Source organism: Rhinatrema bivittatum, chromosome 3 (genome assembly GCF_901001135.1).
Source record: "Rhinatrema bivittatum chromosome 3, aRhiBiv1.1, whole genome shotgun sequence".
Lineage (NCBI taxonomy): Eukaryota > Metazoa > Chordata > Amphibia > Gymnophiona > Rhinatrematidae > Rhinatrema > Rhinatrema bivittatum.
This window is the reverse complement of record NC_042617.1, coordinates 213,669,602-213,688,013: the sequence shown is the minus strand read 5'-3', so window position 1 is coordinate 213,688,013 and position 18,412 is coordinate 213,669,602. Positions and strand designations below refer to the sequence as shown.

General features: G+C 43.6%; 1 protein-coding gene across 1 annotated transcript in view; it reads left to right on the top strand.

The window, feature by feature from the left end:
- EIF2AK2 (eukaryotic translation initiation factor 2 alpha kinase 2) overlaps window positions 1–18,412 on the top strand; it is a 357,779-nt gene that overhangs the window by 258,416 nt on the left and 80,951 nt on the right. The window contains exon 14 of the mRNA XM_029594168.1: window positions 6,760–6,946. Coding sequence (XP_029450028.1) covers window positions 6,760–6,946 — 187 coding nt within the window. The remainder of the gene's footprint in view (window positions 1–6,759; window positions 6,947–18,412) is intronic.

Here is an 18,412-nt window from a genome sequence, read left to right as displayed (position 1 = left end):
AGATGACATTTAATCTGTACAAGTGCAAAGTGATGCATGTAAGGAAGGGTAACCGAAATTATAGCTACAAAATGCAAGATTACACATTGGGAGTCAACACCCAGGAAAAGAATCTAGGATTCATCATGGATAATAAATATGTTGAAATCTTCTGCTCAGTGTGTGAAGAAAGCAAATAGAATACTAGGAATTATTAGGAAAGGAATGGAGAATAAAACAGAATATTATAATGCCTTTCTATCACTCATTGGTGCAACTACACCTTGAGTATTGTGTGCAATTCTGGTCACAGCATCACAAAAAGAAATATAGCAGAATTAGAAAAAGTGTAGAGAAGAGCAACCAAAATGATAAAGAAGATAGAATGATTCCCTTATGAGAAAAAATTAATTACTAGATCCATGCATTACTAAAAGTGTATTGAGAGATATGTGGTTAACACGTTTTGGCCATTCAGTAAGAAATATGGATCAAGGGGAGAGAGGAATGGGGTAAGAGGGAATAAGTGTCTATGGTTTCTGTATGAAGTGTTTTGTGTGTGAAGCTATGAAGTAAAATTCTAAATAAAGATTAAAAAAAAAAGTTAGGGCTCTTCAGCTTGGAGAAGAGAAGGCTGAGGGGAGATAAGACAGATCTATAAAATCATGAGTGGAGCAGAAAAGGTAAAAGTAAAATGGTTGTTTACTCTTTCAAAAAGTACAAAGACTAGGGGACATGCAATGAAATTGTTACGTTTTTCCACTCGGACGCAAGCAGCCCTGGGACGGGCAGGCCACGCTGTGGCAGGATGTCACCGGGTGACACAGCGTAATGGGATGCCACAAGGAGCACTATGACAGGGCTTCTTCTAGATGCGTGCACACTTGGCTTGCTCCTTTAAAGGGCCTGTGGCAGGAAAAGTCCATGGCACCCTTGGATGACATCAAGACTCTTCTTTCTATAAAACGGTCCTGCCAACACTCCCTCGTCTCTTCAGCAAAAGGTTGTTTGTCTTGTTTCTGCCTTGCTCCAGTCTTCAGCCTTACTCCAGCCTCAACCTTATTCAATTCTTCAGCTGTAGCCGCCTGCTACCCTTCAGCTCTGTCTGTATTTACTGACTTCTCGACTTTCCCTTAGTCTGTTCTGTGCAAAGACTCGTTTGCCCACTGTTGGTGCAGACCTTAGGGCTTTGCCTTTGAAATTGCATCAGTTGCATTACGGCAAAAGGTCTCATGTTTACATCACTCACAACAGGTTGCTGAGTCCATGAGCTCAGGGAACATGTCCCCGTGATGGGCCATCATTGTGTTGGCCACCCAGATGCAGGAACAAAAGACTGAATTGAATGGTCTCCTGAACAGGTGCATGCAACAGGCTCAGCTGCAACTTGACCAAGTAAATGAGTTACTCCAGACTATCTCAGCATCTGAATATGATACATGCTCAACGTCCAGCCTCAGTCATAGTATCAGCTGTAGTGAACCCTGCTCCAGCACCCATCTGGACCGTGGAATCCATGATGCAGCTTCCATCACTTCTGAGGTATAGTGGGGACTCCAAAAGGTGTAGAGGGTTCCTCAATGTCTGCAAGATGCATTTCAAATTACGGCTGACATGTTTTTTTCTGATTGTGTCAAGATAACATATATCCTTTCCATGTTAGATGGTCCCACTCTTGCCTGGGCTTTTCCCTTGTGGGAGCAAGATGACTTACTCCTCAGGAACTTGGATAACTTCACACAACAATTTTACTTGTTCTATGACCAACCTGGGCGCGTCTCATCCGCTGCCACAGAACTTCTTTGTATTCATCAAGATACTAACACAGTCGGTGACTATGCAGTAGAATTTTATGCCCTTCAGAACTTGGTTGTGGTGAAGATAGCCAAACCTCCATTTTTTGGCAAGGGTTATCCAGGAGAATAAAAGATGAACCAGCAGCTTAAGAACTTCCCCCTTATCCTAGAAGCATTTATTGCCTTGGCTATTCTGATAGATCTGAGACTTCAGGAACAAGCATGAGAGAGGAAGAGCTCCCTTCGGGCTACTCCCATAGTCCTAGGTTGCTCAGATTTCACGCAAGAACCACCGAGGGGTGTGGCCTTCAAAGAGTGCATGCAACTAGGCAACACCCGACTTTCGGTCGATGAAAAACTAAGGCAAAGACAGCTTAAACTCTGCCTTTACTGTGCAGCCCAGGGACATATTGTCAGCCAATGCCCCAAGAGACCGTGAAACTCCACAAAAACAAATCTAGCCAGGGAGGGCAGTTCTTCACCATACTGCTTCTCATCCACAACTGATGATACCAATGTCCCTCGCCTTCAGGAAATACTCCATTCAAACTGAAGCTTTAATAGATACCAGAGCCGGGTGCAACTTTTATTCAAGTTACCCTACTACCAGCTTCCATTTTCAGAGAACCCTTACCCAGTCACATGACCGCAGCCACCCTGCCTATCACTATGCAAATAGTCTCATCAAGAAAGAATTCAGTTCTATGTGTTATCTAAGACATCTAGACTTCTTGTACTTGGACTACCCTCGCTTAGGACTCCATCAACCATCCATCGACTGGAGTACCTTACAGATCAATCACTGAAGCCCAACCATGCCAGGAGCATTGTGCCACTTCATCTCCCAATGCTCCACTCCAGACAACCTTGCCTGAAATACCAGATCTACCGCTCCTGTATACATCCTATTCCAGTTTATTTATTTATTTATTTTATTTGTTTAACGTTTTTGTATACCGACATTCGTTAAGAAAACATCACATCGGTTTCCATGTAACAAAAAATGGCCAACGGAGCTTTACAAAGAACTGATAAGAGAACTGGGGAAGGGGGGGGGGGGGGAAACAATGGTAATGCTGTATAGATAGAGAAACGCAATAAAAATGGTTAGATAAATGCAATAAAAATAATTATATACAAGTATATTATTTACAATAAAATGTAATGTTATGTTGTGAGGCATGATCAGGAGCCCTACTCTCTTTCAATTTTGATGATCATGTCAAACCTCCAAACTCCATTGTCATGGAGGTAGAGGCCACTGCCCAAAGAGCAGAGGCTGTCCTCATTCAACACAATGACCTTGGATCCTACAAGGCATATCTTGTTCCCTTCAAGGGATCCTTATATAGAGAGCTGGATCAACCAGGAGATGTTTCTCCAGTTCAGTCCAAAGACCAAAGAATCCCTAGATGTCATGTTAAATCCCCCAAGTTCCCAGAGGATAAAGACCTGCCTTCGATGTCTCCTCAGAAGCTGAAGAGAAGAGGCTTGAGGAGGGGGTACTGTTACATTTTGCCACATATGGGACGCAAGTGGCTACACTCACCTCGGAACCAATGGTACTCACACAGTAGGACACTGCCGGGCGACAGGTTGTGGCAGGACGCCACCAGGAACGCTGTGATGGGGCTTCTCCTAGGCGCGAACATGCCTGAAGCTCGCTCCTTTAAAGGTCCTGTGGCAGGAAAAGCCTACGGCACCCTTGGCTGACATCTTCACCCTATAAAAGTTTCTTGCTGACGCTCCTTCATCACCTCAGCAAAAGGGTGCCTATCTTATTTCAGCCTTGCTCCAGTCTTCTCCCTTGATCAAGTCTTCAGCTTCTGCCTTTCAGCTCTGTCCATAGTTACTGACTTCTGGACTTTCCCTTAGTCTGGCCTGAGTAAAGACTTGTTCTCCCACCATCAGCGCAGACCTTAGGGCTTTGTGTTCATGGTTGCATCAGTTGTGCCATAGCAAGAGGGGCTTATGTTTACATCACTCACAACAGAAGTTAATAGATTTAAGACTAATAGGAGAAAATATTTTTTACTCCATGCATAATTAAACATGAACTCATTGTCAGATGTGGTAAAAGGTAGCTGGGTTTAAAAAAGGTTTGGAGAAGTTCCAGAAGAAAAGCCCATAAGCCATTATTAAGGTGGACTTCGGGAAATCCACTGCTTATCCCTGGAATAAGCAACATCAAATTTGTTGACCTTTTGGGTTCCTTGTGAGACTTGGAGAGTGGGCATCCAAAAGCAAGATGAAATTTAATGTGGACAAGTGCAAAGTGATGCACATAGGGAAGAGCAACCTAAATTATATCTATATAATGCAAGGTTTCACATTAGCTGTCACTACCCAGGAAATGGAATGTCTCCAAGTTATTCAAATGACTTTAGGTGATCAAAGTGCAGAAGCTTTAAAAGCCCGTGGTTTATCCAGCTAAGTCCTGAATTTAGCCGAACAGATGATTGAAATATTGACCCCGTAATTCATACCTAGTTCCTAGAATATACATTGAATAGGGATATTCTAGAGAAGGGCTACCAAAATGTGCAGGATCTGCACCAAAAGCCCTATGAAATAAGACTAAGGATCTTAAATATAAATACCTTAGAGGAGAAGAGAGAGAGAATATGAGACATTTCAGATACCTCCAAGATATAAATAATGCACAAGAAGGAAACCTTTTTCAATGGAAAGGTAGTTTATAGCAAGAAGTCATGATATGAGGCTCAAAAAGAATAGACTCGAGAAACATTAGAGAATATTTCTTAACAGAAAGGGCAATAAAAGCATGAGTAGAATGAAAATTGCCTTCAGGGATTGTAACTTTAAAACAAGCGCGTGTGCTCCCATATACATGCATATGTGGGCATGTTCAGCCTATTTTATATCATGTGCATATATTAGAAAATGTCCGCGTCCCTTAATGCAAGCTGGAAAATGCGCAAACATGTGCACCCATGTGCTGGTTTAAAAGTTATCATCTATGTGCATAAATGTGGCCCTGCCCCAGAATGCCCCTAATCCACTCCTTTTTTTTAAACGAGAAATTTTATTCACACACTGATACTTGTGCTTGTATATACGGTGTTTATAAAATTGCTATAGCGCAAATAAGTACTATTTCCACATGCAGCTCTTTAAAAATTCACCTTTTAATGTCAGAAATGTGTGCCTTTTTATCTCTATACATATTATTTTAATTATATTTTATGGTAGGATTCCGTTTTGTTAATATTAAAAGGTAAAAGTGGTCCCAGTTTGCTTTTCAAAGCCTTATGCCCACCTCTTGTTTTCTTTATGTGAACAATGACTAAACAATAAAACATCCTACTACAAATCATATTTTCTGAAACCAAAATAACAGATACAGGAATATATAACTGTTTTCTTTCACAAAGTTTTGTGAGTATCATCATGAAATGTAGTAAAATACACATTTATTTGCCACATTTTAAGAGGGTTTATGAATAACAAAATAGTGGTCAAGAAAGCTAAGTCACTTTTCTCTATGAATGGCATGCTATATGTATTCAGCTGCTTTCATTTTGCACTTGGTACCTTATTGTGTTCCTGCATTTTGAGCCTTAGTAAGCTAGAGATGAGATGATGATAAGCAATTTTTCAATTGGGGGTGACCCCTTTCTCCCCCAGCTCCATCACATGCCAAATAGGAGCTTTTTTTTTTTCCCTTGCTCTTGATTTTTTCCCCTTCTCTCCTGAACTGTACCCCTTCAGTCTTTTCTCATATCTTATTCTCTCTCTCTCCCCTAGAAGATCAGCCTGTAGAGCTTGAGTCCATCTTCCTCCTTGCTGCCTGTCTGCCACTGCATATTTTAACTTTATTTTTATTGTTTATAAACATTTATCAAATATGAACATATTTGAAAAAAGAAATTAGGCAAGATACAAATACAAAGAGAAAAGAAACAAACAAAAAAAAACAAGAAAATTTCATAATTTGTACCAACCATGTTAGTCCACTATATGCAGAAGAGTTTGGTGGGGGGTGGGGGAGGAAAGGGCCCTAGGGGTAGCTACATATTTTTAAATATTAATTTTGCTTCAATCTCTTATAAAATTGAGACTTTTTTGTGGGATATAAGAGGGCCACATAGCTGCTCAGATCACACCACAGGAGAGTGTCTGAAATGACAGGATATATATATATATATATATATATATACATCCTAATAGCGACTACAGTGCCCATTCATTGGCCAGTGCACAAAGGGTTAATTGGTAATAGACTACAGAGATTTTGCTGTAGTTTGAGCAAGCTAAACAAAAGTAATCAGGATGCTAAGAATTTTTTGAGAAAAAAGATTTTTCTTTATGTAAGAATTTGTAAAGTCTGTCATCTTGTGTTACAATTTATTTATGTATGCATTAAGTTATAAAATATATATCACCCTATCAACAGTTAAGATATTTTTTGATGTGCAGTAGTTTGACAAGTTTGATTCTTTGAAGGACTATTTTTTCTATTTTTGACCTGTGTTAGCACATTTTGTTTTATTTATTGTATTTGGATTTAGCTCTTGCCTTTTTATTGGTAACTTACATTACTATTTATTATACAAGAGCATATTGGGGCCAGGACATGTGGCAGGTTGTACAGTAGCACTGTAATACAGTGGACCCAGATCTAGATTTTTTTATCTTCCAGGGTCAGTAGGACCTGGACATGCCACACATTTGGTGTGCTTATGCCCAGGGAAGAAGGCAGAAAAGACGGTTGTTGCTACCTTGGTAGTCCTTCCTAGCCAAGGAACAACACATTGAGGATCTGTCTCAGAGAAACAGCCTTAGAGTTACTTGGAGCTATTGGGCATGCTGTCTGGAAGGGTGGTTTTGAAGATAATGAAGCTTTGTAGTTTGTATAGTAGTGCTTTAATGGATCTTTTTATCAGAAGGACACTTGGGAAACATTTAGTAAATGAAACAGTTATATTTTGCTTTTAATACTGTAATCCAATTTTCCATCCAGAAAAAATGCAGACCAAATGACTGAATGCCTTTTCATTCAAATGGAACTTTGTGAGAAGGGAACCTTGAAGGACTGGATTAAAGATAGAGACAAAATTGATGAGAAACAGTCTTCCACTGTATTTAAACAAATACTCCAAGGAGTGGAATATATTCATTCCAAAAATTTAATTCATCGAGACCTTAAGGTAAGTAGAAGTGTATGTATTGTTTGTGTTATTTTTTGCCTTCAGTGCATTCTCTGGGTATCCAAATAAATAGAGATCTGCTTTATTTATAGACATTTGATATTCCACATTTTACCAGAAATGAATTCAAGGCAGATTACAATCAGTTTAAAACAGGTGTAAGAATTTACAGTGGTGTTCAGATTTACAGTGGAATAGCATTGGGAATCTAGGGTATTTAACTTCTAGTCCTAATCAGATATGCAGTTCGTTGGAACAGGTGAAGGCAGTCCCTGCAGGGAAAGACCTGGTTGAAAAGCCATTTCCTATCTTTGTTCCTGAAAGTAAGGTAGCAATGCTCAAGGTCATAGGGTTGGTGGTACCTTGTTCCAAATTTTTGGTGCATAACAACTGAAAGCATAAAGTCTAGTTCAGGACAGTCTGGCAGAAGCCAGAGGAGTTGAGGAGCGAAGAGCCATTTGAGAGGACTGAAGATTAGGGATGTGCAGAGGGACACCATATGTTGCATTCGGGATACGTATTTGTCGGTGGGGGGGGGGCAAATACGTTGCATACGTCCGTATGGCGCCCCGATACGGTTTTACGTCTAATCCTATTCGGTACCCGGCTAAAATTAAATATACTACAACCCCCAACCCTCCTGAACCCCCCAAGACTTACCAAAACTCCCTGGTGGTCCAGCGGGGGGGTCCGGGACCCATCCCCTGCACTCTCACACCCTCAGAACCAGTTTCAAAATGGCGTGGATAGCCTTTGACCTACCATGTCACAGGGGCTACCGGTGCTATTGGTCAGCCCCTGTCACATGGCCATCGGCGCCATCTTGTGCTCCTACCATGTGACAGGGGCTGACCAATGGCACCGGTAGCCCCTGTGACATAGTAAGGGCACACTATCGGCGCCATTTTGATTCCTGGCACCTGATGGCATGAGTGCAGGAGATCGCTCCCGGACCCCCGCTGGACCCCCAGGGACTTTTGGCCAGCTTGGGGGGGGCCTCCTGACCCCCACAAGACTTGCCAAAAGTCCAGCGGGGGTCCAGAACGACCTCCTGCTCTCGGGCCGTATTGCCAGTATTCAAAATGGCACCGGCGCTACCTTTGCCCTCACTATGTCACAGGGGCCGACGGTCGGCCCCTGTGACATAGTGAGGGCAAAGGCTAGCAGCTGCCAGTACTCAAAATGGCGCCGGCGCTAGCCTTCGCCCTCACTATGTCACAGAGGCCGACCGTCAACCCCTGTGACATAGTGAGGGCGAAGGTAGCGCCGGCGCCATTTTGAATACTGGCAATACGGCCCGAGTGCAGGAGGTCGCTCCGGACCCCTGCTGGACTTTTGGCAAGGCTTGTGGGGGTCAGGAGGCCCCCCCCAAGCTGGCCAAAAGTCCCTGGGGGTGCAGCAGGGGTCCGGGAGCGATCTCCTGCACTCGTGCCGTCGGGTGCCAGGAATGAAAATGGCGCCGATAGCCTTGCCCTTACTATGTCACGGGGCTACCGGCGCCATTTGAAACGTACCGAGGGTGTGAGAGTGCAGGGGATGGATCCCGGCCCCCCCCTGCTGGACCTCCAGGGAGTTTTGGTAAGTCTTGGGGGGATCATGAGGGTGGGGGGTTGTTTAAATTGGCGGCCGAATAATTCGGCGAAATTTGTTGTATTCATGGGGAATCGCGATACGTTTCGCTTCCCGATGGATACGAATATTGGCACATCCGTTGCGGATTGTCAATACGTAGGGATCGAATGCACACCCTTACTGAAGATCTCTTAAGGGTGTGTAGGAGGAAAGAAGTTGAATGAGGTAATCTGGTGCTTGCTTATTCATGCACTTGTAGACAAAGTAGAGTGTTTTCAATGTTTTCCTGTTTCAATAGGGAGCCAGAGCAGTATAGGTGTTATGTCAGTAGCTCTGGTGCCTACCAAAATTCTAGCAGTATTGTTTGAAGGAGCTGGAAACTTCTCTTACTATATAACGTGAGGTCATTAAATAGGGAGTTGCAGAATCTATTCAGCTGGTGAAAACTGCATGGAATACTGTAACAAGATTGTGTTTGTTGAGGTAGTTACGCAATTGGCGGATTTGGCACAGATGCATGAAAGAAGGCGTATTGTGAGATTCCATGGTGAGGTTTTGGTCAAGCTGAGACCCCCAAGCTTCGTACTGACTCCTTAGGCTACAACAGAGTACCTGTCAGAGAATGCAGTAATTGTAGGGGATAACCCTGTCTGCTAAGCCAGGGGAGTTCCTGTTTGGCGGAGTTTACCTTAAGTTTGTGGTTGTTAAGCCATTGGGGTACTTATAAATTGTGATGTTGAGAAAGGACTGGGGTCAATATTCAAAGAAAGCTGAGTTCTGGACCTGGGCGCATCAGTTTTAGGTACCTAAAGTTAGGAAATATTTCAGAGTTAGGACTCTTAATTGTAGATGCCTAAAACTGAGGCATCTAAATTTTGGCCTATTTGTCCATATTTTGGCACCTAATTTATTTCCTCCTACTTGATGCTGCTCCTAATCACATCCACTTCTTGGATAGTGAATATATTGCCTAAATTTAAGAACTCAACAGGGCAAAATTTCATTTAGGGAGATCTAGGCACTTAACTGCTTAAGTTAGGCACCTAGATCTTTTGAATATTGACTCCATAGTTTTCATTCTTCTAATTTTTTGAACTTTTAATTTTATTTTTAAACATGTTTTCTACCCATTTCCTAATATTGAAGTTTTATTAATTGATTTCAAAGTCTGGTGTACTAACATTTATTAACAATCATGTACTGAAGTCATAAAAAATCTTTTTCCTTAGAGTCTGGATTAGGTGCCACAATTTTCTTTTCAGTCCCAAGAGCAGGAAGCAAATCCAGGGCATCTGCCTGATAGCAGACAACAGTTGTGCTCAAGCTGCTACTTTGCAGCATGTTAGCTTTTCAGGATATTGCAAATGAATATACATTAGATAAATTTGCATATGCTGTCACCAATGTATACAAATATATCTCTTGTAGATTTATTACAGATATACTGAAAATGCAACTAGATGAGGAGAGAGGGGCCTGATGACCAGTTTGAGCAAACAGCACGTATAGAGCAAACTGGCAAACAGCACTTATAGAGGGACCTAATAAAATTAAAATTTTCTGTACAGTATACTGATCATTCACCCTTTACTGCTGTTGGCTGCCATAACAGATACAGTATAGTGCATATTAGAATGTTGTGACATAATTTTCTCTGTGATCTATGGAGTTATAATAATAAATTATTCTTATATTTATGATGTGTCTTTATCCAATAACATTTAAGGACAGTGCACTACAATTTTATAGTGACCTTCATGCCTTAAAATATTACAGTATATCTTAGGATGATAAAATTGAGATAGGACACAATGAAATTGGTAGGAAGAGTAATTTTGTAACATTGCATGTAAGTTAGCTGGCAAATATTCACATAAGTTACACCAATTTTCAAATCAGAGAAAGTTGCAATAGTTTAGGTGGGAAGTGATAAGAGTGGATGAAAGTTTTGATAGCATGCTTAGAAAGGAAGAGTCACTTTTAATGCCTTAGGTAACAGGGGAAGTAATTTTCAAAGGAATATGAGTGTAAATGTAACATACTATCATAGCAATTTTCAAAAGCCCATTTATGTGCTTAAACTATACTTTCGCATGAAAAACCTATTCAATGGCATATATTGTAGCAATTTTCAAAAGCCCACTTACATGTGTAAAACCCAGTTTTAAGCATATAAATCCTTTGAAAATTACTTCCTTAAAACCTTTAGAGCAGGGACTTATTGTACCTGAGTACTTATCTGCAGTGCTATAAAATAAATATTATTATTATGACATCTTAACTTCATGGGCCTTTGAGCAACATTTTCTAGAGCTCTGTCACTGTCTCTGAAGTTCTTGTCACACATTTTTCCATTTTCATTGCATGACTATTTATACTAAAGTAAGATTTAGTAGAGCAGTTTTGTATAACTTTTTAACTCTTTGATCTATTCTCTTGTTTTGTGCAACTACAGTGGGAGTCTTTGTTAAATCAGTTATGGTGAAGTAGAAAAAGATATTACTTGGAACGTCTGTTCTCTATGTCATAATAGGCCTCCTATCATCTCTTTGCTGTTTATTATTTCAACTGTGATCTTAATTGTGTAAAAGTTGCAAAATTGACATAGTGATTTGTGCTTGAAGCTTTAAAAATACTTCATTGTATGTAATGTTCTGTTAGTTGTGACAGTATTTATTTATTTAATTCATATCTGCTTTCAGGCACTTTAAAGCAGTAGGTTCTATAGGAAATCATAAGCATGACTGATCTTTGGGATTCATATTTTCAGGAGAGAGATTTAAAAATCTTTAAAAGTAGGAATTAATAATATAGGATATTACTAATTATCATATGGATTTTATTACATTAATACAAACCCTGATGGATACATTTTTCCTTTAAATTTTCTTTTACAGATGCAATGCTGCCAACTCCAAAAGCAGGAAATCAGAGCAATTATGTGCTTAAACTATACTTTCGCAAGAGAATTCAAGAGAATTCTAGTAGTAAAAGCAAGGCAGGGGGATGAATAGAGATCAAGTAAGGCAAACTGAGTGGGCTAAGATAGGGCTTGATAAACCTCAGGCACCAGGAGACAGTGATGACAGAGGATCTGGCCTGGCATCTAAGGCTTGCAAGACCTTTAGTGAAATGGTGTCATTTGTCTGCTCTGGCCAAAGAATGGGTGGTGTCAATGGGCCAGTACATTATTAGGCTGGTGTGGCCGAAGAGCACGAGGTGCACAGGCTGGTGAATCAGACCAGCATGGCCAAAAAGCTGGTGTTTCCTAGGGTGTGTAGCAGATGGGTATAGTGTACTCCTGATAGCAGTTGGAGACGGATCAGATTTCAATCTGACGTCAGCCCCTAGTACATATACCCCTGCAGGAAGTGCCGCTCTTCAGTATTTTCCATCTCCATAGCAGTTTGGGGACGCTATGCACGCTAGCACAGTGTTAGAGTAATTTAGCAAAGAAAGAAACCAAAACAAGAAGAAATCTTACTACAGACGAGCCCCGCTCTCCTGCGGTGACACACATTGGGTCCCTCCCCCAGTTGAGAATTCCCGAGGTGATTTCCGCGATCCCTCCGAGGTAAGCCTCAGTCCGGCGGCCGGCCCTCGGTGGGGACCTAGCCCCCAACATCGTGTGAGGCTGAGAGGCAGCGGGTGCAACTTCGAGCGTGGTGGTGAAGGTATTTTCCCTCTCCTCCCGCAGCCGTAGACTGGCCGGAACGAGACCGGAAAGCGCCGAGACAAGGTAAGGTAGAAATCTATTTAAAAGTCTCCGGTCTCCAAAGCTCGAGGAGTCACACAGGACGCCTGCCGGGACCATTGCCACCGGGTTGATCTGCCCTAGCAGGGCTATACCCGGTCAGATCTGAGGGTCCTCCCACATGGAGACCCTCCGAGGTGGTCGCCATATTGTCCACATGGTCGCCGTCACCATTTTGATCTGTTCGCCGCCCTGTCCGCCGTCCCGATCCATGCACACAAATACCTTGTGCGCACAACGTCACGTGCCCAAGTACCGTGCACACAAGCGACGCGCATAGCCACGCGTTTACTGGGCCAGGTGCATAACTTCGATCTGTGTGCACAACAGCATGCACATCTCCCTGAGTGCGTACCAATCCTACGCACACAACTTCGACACACCAGAGCTCATAATTTTACGCGCACAAGCCATGGCACCACTGGAAAAGAAGCTCAAGGCTCAGGGCCTTTGCCCAGCATGCCACATTAGAGATGCACAGCATGAGGAGGCCACGGCCCTGTGTATACAGTGCGAGGAAGCCCTGGGGGATCCAGCCCATGGCCCATCCCCAGCCAGTACCTGGTTCCAGCTGCTCAAACGGTATTTATTTATTTATTTATTTATTTATTTAGCATTTGTTTATATACCGAGGTATAGCTGACATTGCCTTCACTCCGGTTTACATAATAACAGTATGCCGGAACTAGCTTCTCCCAGCAGACCCTCCCTCAAACGGGGCTCCCCAGGGACACAGCGCCTCTTAATTTAGACCCAGCATCTATCTCCTGGGTGGAAATCTTCAAAGGCCTGCATACCTTCGTTCACATGCAACCGGTGCCTCCGATAATACGGCCACAACCTCCGCCAGAGGACCTCAACATCCCAGGACCCTCTATGCCCAGGGAAGCGATTCCAATGCCCAGAAGTCCCACCTTCGGGGACACTGACAACTCAGATGAATCAGAACCCCTGGAGGAAGGGGAACTCCCTCCGGGAACAGAGCCACACCAAACCATGAGGTGCTTCTTCACCAAGGATGAGCTTCCAGACCTGGTCACACAAAGCTTGAAAGAGCTCGCTATCTCGGGCACAAGTGCCTCAGGGCAATCTAAGACGAATCCCCTACTAGAGGGACTCCATCAGACCTTCCATCATTTCCACTATTACAAGCCATCCAACAGCTAATTGACCTGGAACGGGATGCCCTGGAGACTACGTTCAAAGGGGGGGCGTGTCCTGGCAGCCAAGTACCCTTGGGACCCAGCTGCCAAAGATCTCCTGGCATGTCCGAAAGTGGATGCCATGGTCTGCGTGGTCTCGAAGCGCACTACTATCCCAGTTGAGGGAGGAGCAGCACTCAAGGATGCTCAAGACAGACGTCTGGAATCCATCCTCAAACAGTCTTAGTACCTTTAATAGAAAAGGCTCTATTTCATGTTTCCTGATATTATATGTCTTAAAATTCAGTTCCTTTTAAAATATTTTGTTCCAAAGAACATAAAATTTGAGTATTAATATGTGTGAACTAATTTACACAATAAATAATTTTTCAGTATGCAAAGCCCTTAAAACACAGCATTACCAGATCATTTTTAAATTAATTCTATCATTACTGGCAACCAGCATAATTGGTGTGTTCTGGAACTGTAGGAAGGAGTGCTAGGGGGCGCTCCCGATTCCAGGGAGAAGTGTGCCCTTGGACCTCGGCGAACCAGGAGAGGAGCTCCAAGGAAGCACTGAGGCAGGTTAGATGAAGTCCCGTCTGGTCTAGGACAGGAAGCCCGTGCCCCCGCTGACCTGCACAGCCTTGGTGAGGCCAACCACGCAAGATTGGTCTCTGAGTAGTCCTCCGACCACTCCAAGCCCTTTCGGACCTGCTGCTGGGTAACGGCAGAGGCGGCATGGCCAGACAGGAGGTAGAGGTGGACAAGGACATCTGGCAAACATGGAGGACTGGAGACAGGCTGACGAAGACTCGGGAACGCAAGACAAGTAAAGTCCAGGACATCCAGGAAAGCGGAGGGCCTCCCACCACTAGAAGACACTCAATGAAGAGCAGCACCGAGCGCAGGATGGACGTCGGCCCCACAGGAAATCCAGGAACAGGAAGATGGACATCAGAGACGGAGGACGTCAGGACAGATGGATGGACATCTGGACATCAGAGACGGAGGACGTCAGGACAGAGGTGAAGGTATCCAACCAGAACCCATAGCCAACAACGTCTGGGACTGAGCCTCCGGGAGCCCGGCGCACCTTACAGGTCATTCGATGGAAGACAGAACTTCCAACCCGGCGTGGAAAACGAATCTGAAGGTTATCCCGAAGTTGGAGTGAGGATGTGCCACTAGGAGGTAATCCGGAACCTGGAACCTAAACATAGTCTTGACGAAGGACGAGGAGACTCCTCGGTGATGACTGATGGAACTGTCTCACTGAGCGCCTTACACACCCCAGCCGGGGTGGTCGCGGACCACTGGACCACTGCGCGCCCTACACAGCCCAGCCAGACTGGTCATGGACCATGCAGGGATGGAACAAGCGGAGCCTCAGGAATCTTCGAAGACCCACAAAACATCAGGAAACCGGAACAGGACTCAGACTCAGGATACAGACAGATGGACATCAGGAACATCTGGAAACATCAGGAACATGGAGGGATGTCAGCAGAGACCAGGAACAACAATGACTAGGAGGGATCCCATGAAGAAAGGAATGCCAAGCAGGAGCAGAGACGAGGAGTCTTGAAGAGGACTGGCAAAAGCAAGGAAGGAATGACTGCAGGACCCTTTTATAGGGCGGAAAAGGAGGATCCAGCTATGAGGTCATCAGGTGGGGCCAAGGGGACCAATCCTTTAAATGGCTGAAGGAGGTGCGGCCCCGCGCCAAAGGAACAGGAAGCAGGAAGAGGTGCAGGACCCTGGACAGCGGCCATGCTGCCACTGACTTCGAGCAGTAGGAGGAACGGGCCGCAGGACAGGCCCCGACGTAGAAGGTGGCTCCCTGCCGCACAAGGGAGGCAGGGGCGGAGCGGATGGCAGCTTCCATGCTGCTGAGAGGAGCAGGCCTCTGGGCCTGCCAGAAGACGGAATAGCCGGTGGCCATGCCGCTGAAGAGCAGGCCAAAGTCCGCGGCTCCCTGCCGCAATGAAGAGGACGGCGGCAGTGGCCTCCTGCCGCGTGGAGAGTTCCGGGAGCGGCACAAGCCGGATTGAAGGAGCGTCAGCAGCCTCAGGCCGTGAGGTAAGCACCTGCTCGTGGTTGGACCCGTGAGCAGGAGTGCAACATGGTGAAGGATTGGAGTTATATTCTCATGGGAGCAGGTTCCCATAATCACTCTTGTTGCACCATTCATAACCAGCTATAGTACCCTTACTAACTTCTGTGATAACTCCACATACAGAGCATTGCAATGGTCAATTTTACTTATTTCTAAAAACTGTACCACTGTTCTGAAATCAGGTATAGACAAAAAAGGCTTCTCTTATGCTTCCAGCTGCTATGCAGCTTCCCCTCCACCAGAGGATTCAAGTGAGCTTTGTTCTGAACTGTACTCTCCAGCATGTTTCTGATTTCTTGCCTCAGCCTGTCCTATAGCCTCTGTTCCACCAGGGACTTTCTTAAGCACACTTCCCTGGCTGGCCAAGCTCCTCTCGCCTGCCTGCACAACATCCAAACTCCAGCATTACTTAACCCAGTCTTACCTTTGCCTCAGGACTTCGGTATTGAGTTCTAGTTGGCTCCTTGCTCTAGACACTTCTGCTTAGGGCCTTCCCAGGCCTTTTCCTATTCTGACTCATGGCCTCTGGGCTTTCTGACTTTAGCTTAGCAGTAGCCTAAGCCATAGCCTTAACCATAGTTGCTTTAGCTATAGCTATAGCCATAGCCTTAGCCATAGTTGCCCTAACCTTAGCCTTATTCTTTTGGTCTTCTGCTTTAACCTTGCTCTGTGACCTTAGGGCCTTCTGGCTCTTTCCTTGCCTTGAGGCCTTTGAGCCTTTCTTGCTTGTTCCTGAGTTCCAGTTCACTCTTACTTCCACACAGCTCCAATCTGTTCCTGAATTCCAGCTTCAGCCACAGCCTTGTCTCTAGCTCCAGCTGTAGCTGCAGCCTTGTCTTCAGCTCCAGCCGCAGTCTTGTTTCCAGCTCCATTCACAGCCAAGTCATTCAGTCTAAGCCTTACTGCAGTCTCCCTGGACCACCCAAGTCTAGCTCTAGCCTCGTCATGCTAACTTGTGCCATTCTGGAGGTAGTGTGCACCACGCTCCTGCCACAACGGAGCCCTAACAGCTTCAACTGTCAGACCAAACGTAATCTCAAAAATGCAGCTTTAGCTATCTTCTGTATTTGTGGCTTCTTATTTACCCTTGAATCCAGAACCACCCCTACATTACAGGCCTCATCCACTATTGGTATGGTTACTCCTTAAATAAAAAATTCTTGTTGTACATCTTCACTATAATTTTTACTTACTTTTAAGACCACATTTTTTTTACATTCAGTACTAATCTCCGAATGCATAACCTTATTCGTATCGCTACTAAACACTCTTCAAACTTTTCCTCAGGGAGCTCTTCATCTGAACTATATATAGGAATGGCCAATGCGACAGTAGGTACGGCCAGTCTGTCCTTCGGAATCTTTGATGTTTAGACCCCAATTTTCCCTCCCTAGGTCCCATTCTTTGGGTTCAGGCTGCCTCCCCCTCTTATTTACCAACAGCACTGGTTGGTGCTTGTAGGTCCCCTTTTTGTGTTGGGGAGCAGCCTGTAGCTAGAGATGTACCCATATGTGAGGACTACCATCCTGCTTGTCTTAGGAAAAAGCAGAGCTGCTTACCTGTAACAGGTGTTCTCCTAGGATTTAAATTGAGTACAGTACAGATAGTTGGGGTTGAAGTATACAGTTTACCTTATTTGAGTACTATGTATTTTTATTTGTTTTTGAATTTGTACACATTGATTGTATTTTTATTGGATTTTATTGTAAACCACTCTGGCCAGATATGGTATCTGATGAGCGGTATATAAGAAATGAGAAATAAATAAATATATGATAAACAAAATTGCACATTATCCGCATATATAAAATATCGCACACCTACTTCAGAAAAAGTTTACCAATAGGGCTCAAATATTAAACAAAAAGGAAGATAAGGCAGATCCTTGCAGGACCCCTGATTTTATTACTTGCTGTGGTGAAACCCTGTTTTCTATCCTTATGCTTTGGGTTCTTTTAGACAAAAAGGGGCCGATGCAATACAGTGCGCTCAGCCGAGCGCACTGTATAACCCGCAGTCGTACGCGAGTTGAATGGGTGCTAATCAACCCCGTAATGCAATAAGGGGATTAGCGCATATTCAACACGCGTCCAACTTGGAGTAAATCTAATAGCGTTCATCACATGCAAATGCATGTGAATGAGGCTATTAGGCATTCACTCCCAATGCGAAAAAAAAAATGTGTGTCTCCAACACACATTTAACTGTCATCTATTAACGCCTGCCTGGAGCAGGCATTAATAGCTGAGTGCATCAAAAACAAGTACAGAAAAGCAGAGAAAACTGCTTTCTGTAGCCTCCTTTTTTTTTTTTTCTAATTTACACTTTATTTTTGTAACGCATGACAATACATTTGCCATATTACAGTTCGGATGTCTATTTCAGAATAGCAAAATAAACCACTTATAAAAGAAAAATTGGGAAATTATTATTTCATTTGACAATCAGGCAGTCTCATATTAAACCATATATTATCCCTTATTTAGACATCCTATATCAATGCAATAAACAAGAGTCAAATTCTGATTTGAGCTTACACCAAGAAAATTATATTTAAATAAAGAAAAACTGGAATACTTTTACCCTATTATTACTTTTGCAAATACCCAATTCCCTTAATTGGCTGCCATATCCCCAATCAAATTCTTTGCCTCCAAAAACTTTTTCAAATCTATTGGTTCATAATAGATGTAATTTATGTTATTCAGTTTTAATATGCATTTACTGGGTATCGAATGGTCATTTGTGCTCCAACTTGATCCACCAAAGATTTCAAAGCTAAAAATTCCTTCCTTCTTTTTTGAGTTACTCTGGTAACATCAGGGAAGATCCAGATTTTGTTGATTATAATACTTAACAGCCCGGTTCTCAAAAATAAT